At 43.1% G+C, this 15748-nt stretch overlaps 1 protein-coding gene across 7 annotated transcripts in view; it reads right to left on the reverse strand.

Moving 5' to 3' along the window:
• The window catches only part of CIITA (class II major histocompatibility complex transactivator), an 89062-nt gene that overhangs the window by 5704 nt on the left and 67610 nt on the right, over positions 1-15748 (reverse strand). For 4 of the 7 annotated variants that reach the window (XM_072120721.1, XM_072120725.1, XM_072120720.1 and 1 more), the window contains 8 exons: positions 14837-15010; positions 14392-14460; positions 13141-13221; positions 11085-11177; positions 8281-8364; positions 4501-4584; positions 4082-4165; positions 3602-3690 (listed from right to left, as the gene is read on the reverse strand). In XM_072120721.1, the coding sequence (XP_071976822.1) occupies positions 3606-3690; positions 4082-4165; positions 4501-4584; positions 8281-8364; positions 11085-11177; positions 13141-13221; positions 14392-14460; positions 14837-15010 (754 nt within the window). In that variant the 3' untranslated portion in view covers positions 3602-3605. Of the gene's footprint in view, positions 1-3601; positions 3691-4081; positions 4166-4500; positions 4585-8280; positions 8365-8859; positions 9729-11084; positions 11178-13140; positions 13222-14391; positions 14461-14836; positions 15011-15748 lie in introns of those variants that run through there. The other 3 variants (XM_072120722.1, XM_072120723.1, XM_072120724.1) reach the window with 3 other exon arrangements.

The raw sequence follows: 15748 nt of genomic DNA on the forward strand, positions 1-15748 counted from the left end.
TAAAGTATTTTTTTTATTAAAGATTTAGCTTTTTGTTTTCCTCACACATTGCTTCTTTTCTTTTATAGAGGGTCATACCGTATATACTCGAGTATAAGCCGACCCGAGTATAAGCCGAGACCCCTAATTTTACAACAGAAAACTGGGAAAACATATTGACTCGAGTATAAGCCGAGGGTGTAGTATACAGCCAGGCAGCCCCCACGTAGCATACAGCCAGCCCCACGTAGCATACAGCCTGCCCCCATGTAGCATACAGCCTGCCCCCATGTAGCATACAGCCTGGCCCCATGTAGCATACAGCCTGGCCCCATGTAGCATACAGCCTGGCCCCATGTAGCATACAGCCTGCCCCCAGTAGTATACAGCCTGCCCCCAGTAGTATACAGCCTGTCCCTAGTAGTATACAGCCTGTCCCCAGTAGTATACAGCCAGCCAGCCCCCACGTAGCATACAGCCAGCCCCCTTGCAGTATACAGCCTGCCCCCATGTAGCATACAGCCTGCCCCCATGTAGCATACAGCCTGGCCCCATGTAGCATACAGCCTGGCCCCATGTAGCATACAGCCTGGCCCCATGTAGCATACAGCCTGGCCCCATGTAGCATACAGCCTGGCCCCAGTAGTATACAGCCTGGCCCCAGTAGTATACAGCCTGTCCCCAGTAGTATACAGCCTGTCCCCAGTAGTATACAGCACTGCCCCCAGTAGTATACAGCCTGTCCTTAGTAGTATACAGCCTGTCCCCAGTAGTATACAGCCTGTCCCCAGTAGTATACAGCCTGTCCCCAGTAGTATACAGCCTGTCTCCAGTAGTATACAGCCTGCCCCCTTGCAGTATACAGCCTGCCCCCTTGCAGTATACAGCCTGCCCCCATCGGTATACAGCACTGCCCCCATTGGTATCCAGCACTGCCCCCATTGGTATCCAGCACTGCCCCCATTGGTATCCAGCACTGCCCCCATTGGTATCCAGCACTGCCCCCATCGGTATACAGCACTGCCCCCATCGGTATACAGCACTGCCCCCATCGGTATACAGCCTGCCCCCGTGTAGCATACAGATAAAAAAATAAACTTAATACTCACCCTCCGGTGTCCCCGATGTTCCTCCTGGCTCCCGGCGGCTTCCGGTCCCCATCGCGGCTCCAGGCGGCTTCTTCACTCTTCTATCTTCTCTGGCCGGGAGATCGCGATGCCCGTCGCACACTGTGGTGCAGCGCATTACAGTGTGCGACGGCCGGCAGATCGCATAGACGCGACTCTGCCGGCTAGAGAAGACAGAAGAGGAGACACGGGGAGCCGCCGGGAGCTGCGACAGGGATCGGGAGCCGCCGGGAGCCGCGACGAACATCGCGGACACCCAAGGGTGAGTATTAATTTTTTTTTTTTTTAGCATTGACTCGTGTATAAGCCGAGACGAGGTTTTTCAGCACATTTTTTGTGCTGAAAAACTCGGCTTATACACGAGTATATACGGTAATAGTTTATTCAAGTTGAATTTTGATGAACTTTAAAAGTTATCCACCTCAAATTAAAAGACATTTAACATCAGTTTTACCATCAGATGGTAGACATGTCCTACAAAAAAGTTCCTGGGAAACAATGTTCCTCAGGGCTTCTTTTATTATAACTCTATATGCCGCAACTGTGGCAATATAGTTATAAAAATTATGCTAATCAGCCAGGGTTGCTCTGACTACGTCACCGGAGCTCCTCAGAGCATCTCGTCTTATAATTTTTTCACTCCCCCGTACCGATACAAGCCTGATCCGGTCCCGCCAGTTATGTAGCCAGAGTTCCAAAGGCTAATTAGCATAATTTTTATAACTCTATATTGCCGCAGTTGCGGCATATAGAGTTATAATAAAGGAATTGCTAAGGAACATACACTCACCGGCCACTTTATTAGGTACACCTGTCCAACTGCTCGTTAACACTTAATTTCTAATCAGCCAATCACATGGCGGCAACTCAGTGCATTTAGGCATGTAGACATGGTCAAGAAAATCTCCTGCAGTTCAAACCAAGCATCAGTATGGGGAAGAAAGGTGATTTGAGTGCCTTTGAACGTGGCATGGTTGTTGGTGCCAGAAGGGCTGGTCTGAGTATTTAGAAACTGCTGATCTACTGGGATTTTCACGCACAACCATCTCTAGGGTTTACAGAGAATGGTCCGAAAAAGAAAAAACATCCAGTGAGCGGAAGTTCTGTGGGCGGAAATGCCTTGTTGATGCCAGAGGTCAGAGGAGAATGGGCAGACTGGTTCGACCTGATAGAAAGGCAACAGTGACACAAATCGCCACCCGTTACAACCAAGGTAGGCAGAAGAGCATCTCTGAACGCACAGTACGTCGAACTTTGAGGCAGATGGGCTACAGCAGCAGAAGACCACACCGGGTGCCACTCCTTTCAGCTAAGAACAGGAAAGTGAGGCTACAATTTGCACAAGCTCATCGAAATTGGACAGTAGAAGATTGGAAAAACGTTGCCTGGTCTGATGAGTCTCGATTTCTGCTGCGACATTCGGATGGTAGGGTCAGAATTTGGCGTCAACAACATGAAAGCATGGATCCATCCTGCCTTGTATCAACGGTTCAGGCTGGTGGTGGTGGTGTCATGGTGTGGGGAATATTTTCTTGGCACTCTTTGGGCCCCTTGGTACCAATTGAGCATCGTTGCAATGCCACAGCCTACCTGAGTATTGTTGCTGACCATGTCCATCCCTTTATGACCACAATGTACCCAACATCTGATGGCTACTTTCAGCAGGATAATGCGCCATGTCATAAAGCTGGAATCATCTCAGACTGGTTTCTTGAACATGACAATGAGGTCACTGTACTCATATGGCCTCCACAGTCACCAGATCTCAATCCAATAGAGCATCTTTGGGATGTGGTGGAACGGGAGATTCGCATCATGGATGTGCACCGACAAATCTGCGGCAACTGTGTGATGCCATCATGTCAATATGGACCAAAATCTCTGAGGAATGCTTCCAGCACCTTGTTGAATCTATGCCACGAAGAATTGAGGCAGTTGTGAAGGCAAAAGGGGGTCCAACCCGTTACTAGCATGGTGTACCTAATAAAGTGGCCGGTGAGTGTAGTTTCTATGGAAATTCTTAGTAGAACACATTTACCATCAGTAAAACTGATGGTAGATGTCCTTTAAGCACAACTGATGGTAAAACGTATGCAATTGTGCGGATTTGAGGATATGAAAAAAAAAAAAAAATTCATGTGATGAATGTGAATGAAACCTGAACAAGAACAGCGTAGACATGAGAGCTAGAGAACAAGCTGTCTGGGAGCATACAAGTGGACTAAGCAGTATGCATGTAAAAAAGCAGGCTGTAAAAGACAAATAGAGCAACAATGCATAAAAACTATAAGATTTCTTTTTAGCTTTTAATATGTGCAAACAATTTCTAAAAATTCATAATGTTACCAGACCAAAAAAATATATACATAAATGTACACTGCCATCTACATGTTCAGAAACTGACCCAAAATTTAAAATGATCCCTTTCATACAAAGGTATTTTCTGACGATTTTTTTGAGGCTGGAAAACCCTCCAAATATGCTAAAACAAATACCTTATCACCCAATGGAGACATAGCTGATTCGTTGATCTTGCTGCAGAAGACGCTGTAGACTGGTATAAGGAATGTTCGTACTATACATCCTACAGAGACACAAAATGATACGTGAGGCTCTGGATGAAGGGTCAGTATTATTACTAATAAGCATTATAGCACGGCTGATCTACTTTATAGCGAGCAGTAGTGGACTCCATACAATTGCAGCCATACCTTCTGCTAGTGAAAACACAAAATCAACCGAACTAGGGGGTTAACATAAAGCTCCTCTGAACACAGAAAATATGTTTACAGAATTTTCATAAAAATAATATTGGCAAAGAGCTAAACTTTATTCTTCTAGCTTCAATCCAATCAATCCTGTTTAAAATATTAAAATCATACCAAGCTCTTTTGCATGCGAGAAATATTGCTTTGCATTCTCAATTTCTAACACTAGATGACGCTATTTCCTTACAGCAAAAACCTTGCACATACCCTAAACTTCTCATTTTCGGACACATCTTAAGACTTGAAGCGAGTTGCTCAGCTCCAGTACATGTGATTCTGTTGAATTCCAAACTTAAGAAAAATAAATATAAAAATTAGTGAATAATAAAATAGCAATTCATTGAATATTAGAGAAAATTTATTTTATTCATATTTGAAAACAAAAAGAATTACCTTACTGAATAAGGCTACAGTATGTTTACATCATGCTTTAAGACAAGTTCAGCCTCCACAAATGGCAGAAGCAGGGTACTCCCTGGCACCACTGTTGACAAATTCTAGGAACAGGGGTCCCAGCAGAAGACCCCTCCTCCCCCCGACACTCACAGCCCCATGACACCCAAATACCCTTGTGAAATGTCACTAGTGTGGATAAATGACAGGTGCTACTGTCCCTATGCACTTACTGTAATGCCTGGAGGGATGTCATATCAGGAAGAATTTTGGCCAATTGTTCTGCTCCTGCATCACAGACATTGTTAGAAAGTAGGCTGCAAATAAGGAGAAAAAATTGGACAATTTGTATTTTTACATAAGTGCTAGTCATGTACTGGATATCATATCATAGTTCTACTTTGCTGCAACATAAAGAATATCAATCGCAGAGGGACCAGCACAATCTACAAATTACATACTTGACTATTCTGATTTTAGTATGTTCAGTGCTACATGTCTCTGTGAAATTGGTCTCGCTCATTAACAATTAGAAAAATTATCTGATTTGAATAAGTCTGACATAAACATTGTATACGGTGGGTAGGGAAAGTATTCAGACCTCTTTAAATGTTTCACTCTTTTTCATTGCAGCCAATGGGCAAGATCAAAAAAGGTTTTTTTGCTCATTAAAAGGGAACCTGTCATCAGCAATAAGCCTAATAAACCACTACCAGTGTATTGTCAAACAGCCTAAAACCTTCTAGTTTTGTTTCTTTCATGGTCTAGGGTGGTGGCATCATCTAGATATCATCTTTGAAGTGAGATGTATATTGGTTGTATAAAATCAAGGAGGAGAGTTTAACACTGAAGTCAAGGTGGGGAGCTGTGAACGCCTCCTCCTCTGTGATTGTCATCATGCACCGTATTTCAGGAGATCTGGTTAGTGAGGTCTCTAGATGCAGGACCATCAATTACAGTGATGGGGGCTTTCTGAGGGAGAGAGAGCTTGACTTCAGTGTTATAATCTCCACCTCCTTTACTTTGTACAACCAGTTTACACCTCACTTCAAAGTTGATTTTCTGCTTGAGACGCCCCACACTGCGTCATGAAAGAAACACGATCTGGAAGGTGTTCAGTTACTTGGCAAAATACTGCTAGTGGTATATTAGGTCAATTGCTGCTGACAGGTTCCATTTAATGTACACTTTCTTGACAGAAATAAAAACATAAATGTAAATGTAGATTTTTGCTTACTTATTATACAAGAAAAACTGAAATATCATATGGTTATAAGTATTTAGATTGTTTAACTCACATGCTGTCCATTTCCCTCTGATCCTCCCTGAGATGGTTCTACTCCTTCATTGGAGTCCAGCTGTGTTTAATTAAACTAATTGGAGGTCATGTCAGAGCAAATCAGAATCATGAGATCTAAGGAACCGCCCAAGGAGCTAAAAGACAGAATTATGGCAAGACACAGACCTGGTGAAGGTTACATTCTGCAGAATTTCTGCAGTACTCAAGGTTTCTTAGGGCACAGTGGCCTCCATAATCCTTAAATGGAAGCCTCTCCTCATTCCAAGACATATAAAAGCCGAATACAATTTTGAAAAAAAAATACTCCCAGACTATTCATAAATAAGATTCTCTGGTGTGGAGAAAACCCGGCGCTTCTCATCACCTGCCAAATACAATCCTAACAGTAACACATGGTGGTGGCAGCATCATGCTATGGGGGTATAGACAGGAAGAGTGGTTGTAATTGAAGGAAAGATGAATGCAGCCAAGTACAGAAATATCCCGGATAAAAACCTCTTCCCAGAGAAAAACCTCAGACTGGGCCGAAGTTTCACCTTCCAACAAGAAATTGGGGCAGATTTACTTACCCGGTCCATTCGCGATCCAGCGGTGCGTTCTCTGCGCTGGATTCGGGTCCGGCCGGGATTTATTAAGGCAGTTCCTCCGCCGTCCACCAGGTGGCATTGTTGCGCTGAAGAGCATCGGAACGCACTGGAATACACCGGGCTCGGGCTGAGTGAAGGTAAGTGCAATTTTCGCGACACATTTTTTTTTTAAATGCGGCGGTTTTTCCGAATCCGTCGGGTTTTCGTTCGGCCACGTCCCCGGATTTCCGTCGCGTGTATGCCAGCGCCGATGCGCCACGATCCGATCGCGTGCGCCAAAATCCCAGGGCAATTCAGGGGAAATCGGCGCAAATCGGAAATATTCGGGTAACACGTCGGGAAAACGCAAATCGCACCCTTAGTAAATGACCCCCATTGACCTTAAGCAAATAGCTAAAATAACACAGCAGAGGTGTCAGAACAACTGTGTGACCATTCCTGACAGGCCCAGCCAGAGCCCTGACCAAAACCTAATTGAGCATCTCTGGAGAGACTTGAAAATGATTTCCACCAATGTTCACCATCCAACCTGAGGGAGCTGGAGAGCATCAGCAAGGAAGAGTCAGAGGATCCCCAAAACCAGGTGTTGAAACTTCCCAAGAAGACTCCTGGCTGTACTAGCTCCAAAGCTGCTGCTACTCACGAATAAGTGAAGGGTCTGAATACTTATGCCCATGTGATATTTCAGTGTTTCTTGTTTAATAAATTAGCAAAGATGGGTTGCAGAGTGTACACTAATGAGCAAAAGAAAAAACTTTTTTGAACTTAACAATTGGCTGCAATGAAACAAAGTGAAAAATTCAATCTTAATTCTTTATGTGCCCTTGGTAATAGATAGCAGCAAAAAACAATATACAGCCTGGCCCTTACAACCACCCCATACCTGATTGTAGGATCCAGCAGGACATGAGGCATAGGCTGTTTTTGTTTCTTCCAATTTAATAATATACCAGGGGTAAACCTGATAACAATTGTGGAGCATCTGATGCCGGTGTCATTTAGATTAAGAAAGCTAAATAAATTGGCAGTTTTCACAGATTTCTGGGTCAGCTCCTCCTGCTCTATATCATAATACCTGCAGATAGGATACTATGAACAATCTGCTCATCTCCTCCTGCTCCATAACATACTGTCTGCAGATAGGACACTATGTACAATCTACTCAGCTCCTCCTGCTCTATAACATGCTGTCTGCAGATAGGAAACTATGTACAATCTTCTCCTACTGCTCTATAATATGCTTAAAGGGCACCTACCACCATGATTCTACCTATAAAGGTAGATCAGGTGGCAAGTGGATGAATGGGACATGAGGATAGCCCTTTTTTGGGCTAATCCTCACGTCCCGGCTATCTTTAAGAAAACTTCAAACAGGGGAAATGTAAATTTTTTTAAGCGGCTATTGGGGCGTGGAGTAGCCGGACACGAGGCTACACGTCGCGGCTACTCCACGCCCCGGTAGCCTCTTTTCTCCGCCTACCATTGCATCTTCGCCGCGCAGAACGCAGGCCTGCGTGTGCGCGGCCACAGCTCCGAGGCCGGAGCTACTGCGCACGCGCAGATGCCGGGTACTGGTACGAAGATGCACGCCGAAGATGCAATGTCCGGCTACTCCACGCCCCAGTAGCCGCTTAAAAAAATTTACATATCCCCCGATTGAAGTTTTCTTAAAGGTAGCCGGGACATGAGGATTAGCCCAAAAAAGGGCTATCCTCACTTCCCATTCATCCTCCTACCACCCGTTCTACCTTTATAGGTAGAATCGTGGTGGTAGGTTCCCTTTAATGTAGCTCACACACCAATCTTCAGGGTAACATGTTCAAGGTAACATTTTAACATTTATGTAATTATTTACCAACAATGTAATAAATAATTATGTTATTTGACAGGTTAATCAGCAGGCAAAGATCCATCATAAACACATAATTTGCTGTTATCAATCAGACGGGGACAGTGATCATCAGTAACATTCGTTATATAACTGGTAGCCAAGGTTTATAACATGAGCACTTACCAGAAATATTATGTATCAGATACTGGCATGTATACAAGTATGATTCTACAGTTTCACAATGAATGATACAGAAAAGACCCTTTATGATGCTTTCCATCCATTCTCTATTTACCTCAATCTCTGTAATGACTTCAAAGATGGAAGAGCAGCGGCTAGTTTCTTTGCACCTGCATCAGTGATATTGTTCTGTGACAAACTGAAGAAACATAGAGACTGTTGGCTTAAGTTCATACACACACAACTCATACAGTGGAACCCATGGGATACATATTTAGCCATGGAGTTTTTAGTCCTATGCAGTCAACGCAGAAGTATAATGCAATTTCCAAATACAAATGTTACTATTGACTTTGCTTCTGACAATTGGGACATTTCACAAATAGGACAAAATATTCTGCCTTCACACCTCAATCCACCAGCTGCAGTTTAAAGGCTGGTAATTTTAAGGCCTTAGGCTATATTCACACTGCTGTTGCCCGCCCGTACCGGGCAATGGCAGTGCACGGGGAGAGGAGGAGGAGGTGAGCGCAGGACATGTCCTATCTTTTTCCGGGGTACGGAGCACGTGTGCTGCACCGTACTGCTCCCGTAGGGCGACATGCGCCCATTGCCATCTGTGGGGGACATATATCGGCCGTATATACGTCCCCCATACGTCAGTGTGAATGTAGCCTTAGACTACATCACATTGTACTTGTGTGGGTGTCAAATGGAGATGGGCAGCCCCACTTGTGTTGATGCTTTGATCAAAAAGTTTTGAACATATTTGCAGAAGCCTTATGACTGTGGGATTATTATCTTTCCAGGGTTTAAGTCACCAAACGGTAGGATCTTTAACCCCTTCGTGACCAAAGGTCATTGGTGCCTGAATGTCCAGGTCAATTTTTGACATCTTTAAAATGACGATATCTTCGGAAAAGCTTTACATATCATAGCAGTTTTTCCTTTGTTTTTTCGTGACATATGAGACTTTAATTTGATAGGATAGTTTTATTAATTACATATTTTTTTCTTTATAAAATTTGCCAATAATTGACTACAAATGTGAACAAATAAGCTTTTTTGTAATTTTTCAGATGAAAGTTTTTCAATAAGTATTAGTTTTTACCTAAATATATTATACATAGGAACAGCATTATTCTATCACACTTTTCCAGGTTCAGCTATAGATGCAGAGGGTGCATGTACTTCTGCAAAGTGAAAGTCTTTCCTGCAGCTTCTTCTACATTCTGCCTTCAGGAGGGTACATATCAAACACCCATATCTCCTGAACCCTTGCACACTTGCTGGTGTCATATTAAACAGGAGGATCTCCCCTTTTATATGATATAATGATTGTGTATGGATGCTTAACAGAGCTTGAGATATACAGAATCAAGTTACAATAGGAAATAGAAAGCTGTAAATAATAACAAAATGTGTGTTATATGACAACAGAATTGGGTTTCTAGGTGCCAGGGTTCAGGAGGTAAAGCCGTTTGAAATTGGTCACTGTAATGACTTTCATAAACGTCTGTATGGCAGTCGTGAAGGAGTTCTGAAAGAGGGGTCCTGTTCTCGCTAAAAAGATGGAATGGCAGGTTAAGCAAACATCATTTGAATATTACATGAGTGCTAGAAATTGCAGAACACTTTTTGCAGAATTGCAGAAAAGATATATCTGACAATCCAATTCTCTGTCTATGAGAGAGCCATAAATATCAGAACACTGGGGCAGATTTACTTACCCGGCCCATTCGCGATCCAGCGGCGAGTTTTCTGAACAGGATTCGGGTCCGGACGGGATTTATGAAGGTAGTTCCTCTGCCGTCCACCAGGCGCTGCTGCGCTGCAAATCATCTCAACGCGCCAGAATACACCGAGCTGGACCAGGTGAAGGTAAGCGCTTCCCAAGCGACACATTTTCGGTTATTAAATGCGCCGGTTTTTCCGAATACGTAGGGTTTTCATTCGGCCACGCCCCCCGATTTCCGTCGCGTGCATGCCAGCGCCGATGTGCCACAATCCGATCGTGTGCGCCAAAATCCCGGGGCAATTCAGGTACAATCGGCGCAAATCGGAAATATTCGGGTAACACGTCGGGAAAACGCGAATCGGGCCCTTAGTAAATGACCCCCACTGTGTTTATCAATTTATGATGCTCCAATTGTACTGGATGGAGCAGGAGTATGAATGCTACTCATGGGACCTCCGTATGCGTGATCATGGGGGCCCCAACAGTACGGGATAACAGTGATGTCTAAGGGTCTACAGGTGATAACAATAAAACATGGTACAACCCCATTAAAGGTAACTTCTGTAAGCAATTAAGACATGACAGTAATCTTTATTCACTGGGACTACTTAAATCAAACTTGTCACCAGGTTCCAATAGCCTCTGCTATGCTGAGGCAAAAAAATGCCTTGACAGTATTTAGAATTATTTCAGTAATTTATAATAGTTTGATTTACATTACTTGGCTCCCTGCCAGTAGCATATGGTGAGTCCAGAGGAAGGGGGAGACTTATCTTCCTCTCCTCCTCACCATCCCCCTCCCCTGCCTGCTCAATGCACATAATAGGAAGTGGGGAAGGTTCAGGGAGCTGGATGAGTTGAAGGAGGAGAGCAGCTGCCCCTCCCATGACTCACCAAAATGCATTTTTAAAATAAGCATGGTATAGAATATTGGAAGCTGTCACCAGCTAAAAATGACATTCCTGGTGACAGGTTCCCTTTAAAAAAACAGAAATTCCTGAAGGTCAGCTGAGTTAATGTTCAGCTTTTTCAATAACACTGTTCCAATGACCAAACTTTCATTACCATAACCTTGTATGAACTTCCAACTGTCACACAATTGGTCAAAACCCCAAATCAAAAGTCCGTCCCTGTAGTTCTTTACGGATCATGTTACTCATTAATGATTTTCTAATACGTACTCCAGTGTTTGAATACATTGCAGCTCTGGAAATTTTTCTGCCAGTTTCTCCACTCCTTTATCACCAATGTGATTCTCAGTCAGGTTGTTCAAACTAGGGAAATTTTGGAGAGAAAAAAAGATTAAATGAACCTGAAAATTCTACTGAATTTTTTTTGTATACCCAAGGTTATGATCAGCCATAGTAAATCAGATCAGGGATCAGAGTCGAGGACGTAGCGGAAGGTCAGGGCAGGCAGCAAAGGACGGAACCGGGGTCTCAACGGGAATTCCCAACACAAGCACAAGGCATAGGCAACAAGCTTCCTTAGAGGCACGAGGCACAAAGATCTGGCAGGGGACAGTACAGATGTGGAATGTGCCAGATATAAGCCTACCATACACATGCCCTTGCATCATTTGTAGGTATACATTTGCCCCTCATACTGACAGTGTTGTGGGTGCAAGAGGAGGACAGCAAGGAGGGTGAAAGTGCTGCACCATAATGATGGATCTGCTTTGTAGACAAATTTTAGAGCTCTCAAGCCAACTCACACAACCTTGGTGTTCTGAATGGAGTTAAAGGACAGACACAATGGAAAGGGCAGGACTCCATCATTATACAGCATCATATAATGAGTCCCTTCTGTGCAAAACTGCAGCACTGCACTGTTATCAAATCATTGATTCATTTACAGTCGTACTTCATTATACAGAGACTACGGAAAGTATTTAGACCCCTTTAAAATTTTCACTCTTTGTTTCCTTGCAGCAATTGGTAAGATAAAAAAGTAATTTTTTTCGCTAATTAATGTACACTCTGCTAGCAAAGCCATGAGGTTTTTTGGGAATGATGCAGCTGGATTTGGGGATCCTCTGTCTCTTCCTTGCAGATCCTCTCCAGTTCCCTCAGGTTGGGTGGTGAACGTTAGGGGAGGCCATTTTGAAGTCTCTCCAGAGATGCTCAATTGGGTTTAGGTCCGGGCTCTGTCTGGACCAGTCAGGAATGGTCACAGAGTTGTTCTGAAGCCTCTGCTTTGTTATTTTAGCTGTGTGTTTAGGGTCATTGTCTTGTTGGAAGGTGAACAAGAGGTTTCACTTGGTCGCATACTTCTATCCTCACCATCAGTCGTACTGTCCCTGCAACTGAAAAACACCCCCCTAGCATGATGCTACTAGCACCATGTGTCACTGTTGATATTGTATTTGGAAGGTGATTTTATCCACACATACCGCTTAGAATTAACACTAAAAAGTTCAATCTTTGTCTTATCAGAACAGAGAATCTTATTTCTCATAGTCTGGGAGTTCTTCATTGTTTTTTTGCAAACTATATTTAGGTTTCATATGTCTTCAAGGAGAGCCTTCCATCGGCACACTTTGCCATAAAGCCCTGACTGGTGTAGGGCTGCACTGATACTTGACGTTGTGAAACTTTCTCCCTACTGCATCACTGTAGCTTAGCCACAATAATCTTGGGGTTCTTCTTTACCTCTCTCACTTAGGCTCTTCTCCCATGATTGCTTACGGTGGCCGGACGGCCAGGTCGAGAAGAGTTGTGGTCATCCCAAACTTCTTCTATTAAGGATTATGGAAACCACTTTGCTCTTATGCAGACATTCTTTTGTAACCTTGGCCAGATCTGTGCCTTGCCACAATTCTCTAAGCTCCTTGGGCAGTTCCTTAGACCTAGTGATTCTCATGTGCTCTAATATGCACTTTGTGCTGTGAGGTCACAGGTGTGTGTCTCCCTAATGAAGTCCAATCAGTTTATTCAAACACAGCTGGACTCAAATAAAGAAGTAGAACCATCTCAAGGAGGATCAGAAAGATATAGACAGCATATCAGTGTCACAGAATAATTAATAAATTAGCAAAATATCTATATTTCAGTTTTTTCCTGCCAAGATGGGATGCAAAGTGTACATTAATGAGCAAAAAAAAGAACTTTTTTGACCTTACCAATTGTCTGCAATGAAAAAAAGATTGAGAAATTTAAAGTGGTCTGAATACTTTTCATAACCACTGTAAATTATATACGGTACACAATTAATATTCTGGCACATTGCACTGCTTACTCTAAGTGTTGAAGTGCAGGTAGTTTTGGAAGGACTTCCACAAGCTTTAAGAAGCCATCTTGTCCATGTCGCTTCCCTAGCCTAAAAGACAAAAGCACATTTACTAAACGTAGATGTACAACATAGGGCAGTGATGGCTAACCTATGGCACTGGTGCCAGAGGTGGCACTCGGAGCCCTTTCTGTGGGCACTCAGGCCATCACCAGAGATGACTCCAGGTATCTTCCTGCAGTCCCAGACAGCCTAGGACAGTGATGGCTAACCTATGGCACTGGTGCCAGAGGTGGCACTCAGAGCCCTTTCTGTGGGCACTCAGGCCATTACCAGAGATGCATTCAGGTATCTTCCAGCAGTCCCAGACAGCCCAGGACTTGCTGTGCACAGAGCTATTTTAAAGTGACAGCTCTACCTGGGACTATTTCTGCTTTATTGGTGTCCTCAGGGTGCCGGTTCAATGAAAGCTGTGACAGAGAAGGGAGTATAAATCACAAATTACATTTCTGTGTTGGCACTTTGCGATAAATAAGCGGGTCTTTGTTGTAGTTTGGGCACTCGGTATCTAAAAGGTTTGCCATCACTGGCCTAGGACTTGCTGCGCACAGAGCTATTTTAAAGTGACAGCTCTACCTGGGACTATTATATGCTTTATTGGTGCCTCAGAGTGCTGGTATCAATGAAAGCTGTGACAGAGAAGGGAGTATAAATCAGAAATTAAATTTTTGTGTTGGCACTTTGCGAAATATAAGTGGGTCTTTGTTGTAGTTTGGGCACTCAGTCTCTAAAAGGTTTGCCATCACTGACATAGGGGATTTGGTCTCCTGCTAAAACCTGGTGGGGAGCTGCGATGCACTGCACCAGCAGTGCACTTCCAAGCCAGATCTGACCTGGCATAGACTTGCATCTTGGCCTACTCCTGAACGGGCGCAGACCCACTCTGCCACCGGCCACATCCCCCTTCACGTCCCTAGTTGTGGAGGTGGCGTAATGGAGGAAATAGGTGCCATTTCTGGCCGTGCGCCACAAATTCCAAGATTTCAGGCTTGCAAGCCATGATAAATAAGGGCAACAGAATTTTAGGTTTATAAAATGTGTGACTCTCTTAGTAAAAACTGCATTTCCAAGGCCAAATAAAATAAGAAGAGGATGAAATGGATTATATACATGTATAGAAAACAACTCAATTTGGGGACAAAAAAACACAAATTAAAAATAGAGAGAGAAAAACTAAAGATAGAGATTTTGGTGACTTACCCAAATGTGAGTCGCTTCAGATTTTTCACAGCAGGAATTTCCTTTATACCAAGTGCTGAATCTGGGGAGCTGAATGGGAAATGAATGCAATATTAAGTATTTCATGATATTATACATATTATGTGTATTATGGTTTCTGTAATAATCACATGATGCAAATATAAACCAAGCTTAGTGTCAGGATTTGAACCGGCGTCCTTCGGCCTTTCTAGTCAGTTGATTTGTATCATCCTGTCAGGAGTGGCCGGGCCCCATTTAAGGCTGGTTTTATCATTCAGTGTTTGTTAGGTATTGTTGTATCTGCAGCTTATCCCTGGCTTTGTTCTGTAGGGACATCTATACTTTCTAGTAGCCTGTTTCTTTGACTTTGGTGAGAGATTCTGTAAAGTTTGTCTCTTTAAACATTTTCCTGCTTCCTTATAAACCATGATACTTAACTTCTTACCTATCAGAAATGTCACCCTGGATATCTACAAGACCTATGAGATCTGTGACATCTTTCTTGGTTTCCACTTTAAAGGGCTCTAATGTGAATTTCTTGACGCATTTCTTCAGTAGTAAATTCTGTCCATCCGCCAGCAACATCTTCCAAAGTTTAACTGTATCACCAAGGGAGGCTCTGTGTATGACAAAACATGACATGCTTGATAAATTTCATTCCACTGTTCTCTAGCTTTCCACAAAGTTACAGTTCATATACAGTGTCCATTTCTGAAGAGTCAGCATTACATACAATACCCTGTCCAGGGCCCAAATTGCTGGCTAGCAGAGGAATATTGTATATATTTACAATATATACAATATTATTGGTTGTCATCTTCAGGTTTGGCAATACAAACAGGAGATGCTGTAAAAAAAATTAGCAACTTATTTTTTTTTGGGGAATGATACAATTACAAAGAGGTTTTTCCAGAATTTAGTATTGATGTGTCATTAAAGGACATCTACCATCAGAAATACTGATGGTAGAATCCTATAATGTACTTACTCATCAAGAGGTTTCCTTTCCTATAAGATTTCTATTCAATCCTGGGGCAGGGCGATTTTCCTAAAAAAAAAGTTTTATAAAATATGCTAATGAGCAGCGCCATTCCGGCTCACGTCACCTGAGCGCCACCATGGCTCTGGGGGCTGATAATATATTCACGTCCCCATTCTTCTTAACACAGCCGGGTCCCGCCTTATCACTCAAGACTGGCAGCAGTATGAAAATCTCATGCATGCGCGCTGATTAGCATGTTTTATAAAAATCTTTTTCAGGGAAATCACCCCGACAAGAGGATTGAATAAAAATGGTATGAGACAGAAGACCTTTTGATGAGTAAGTTCATTATAGGACTCTACCATATTTAATATT

The sequence above is a fragment of the Engystomops pustulosus genome, chromosome 8, assembly GCF_040894005.1.
Source record: "Engystomops pustulosus chromosome 8, aEngPut4.maternal, whole genome shotgun sequence".
NCBI lineage: Eukaryota > Metazoa > Chordata > Amphibia > Anura > Leptodactylidae > Engystomops > Engystomops pustulosus.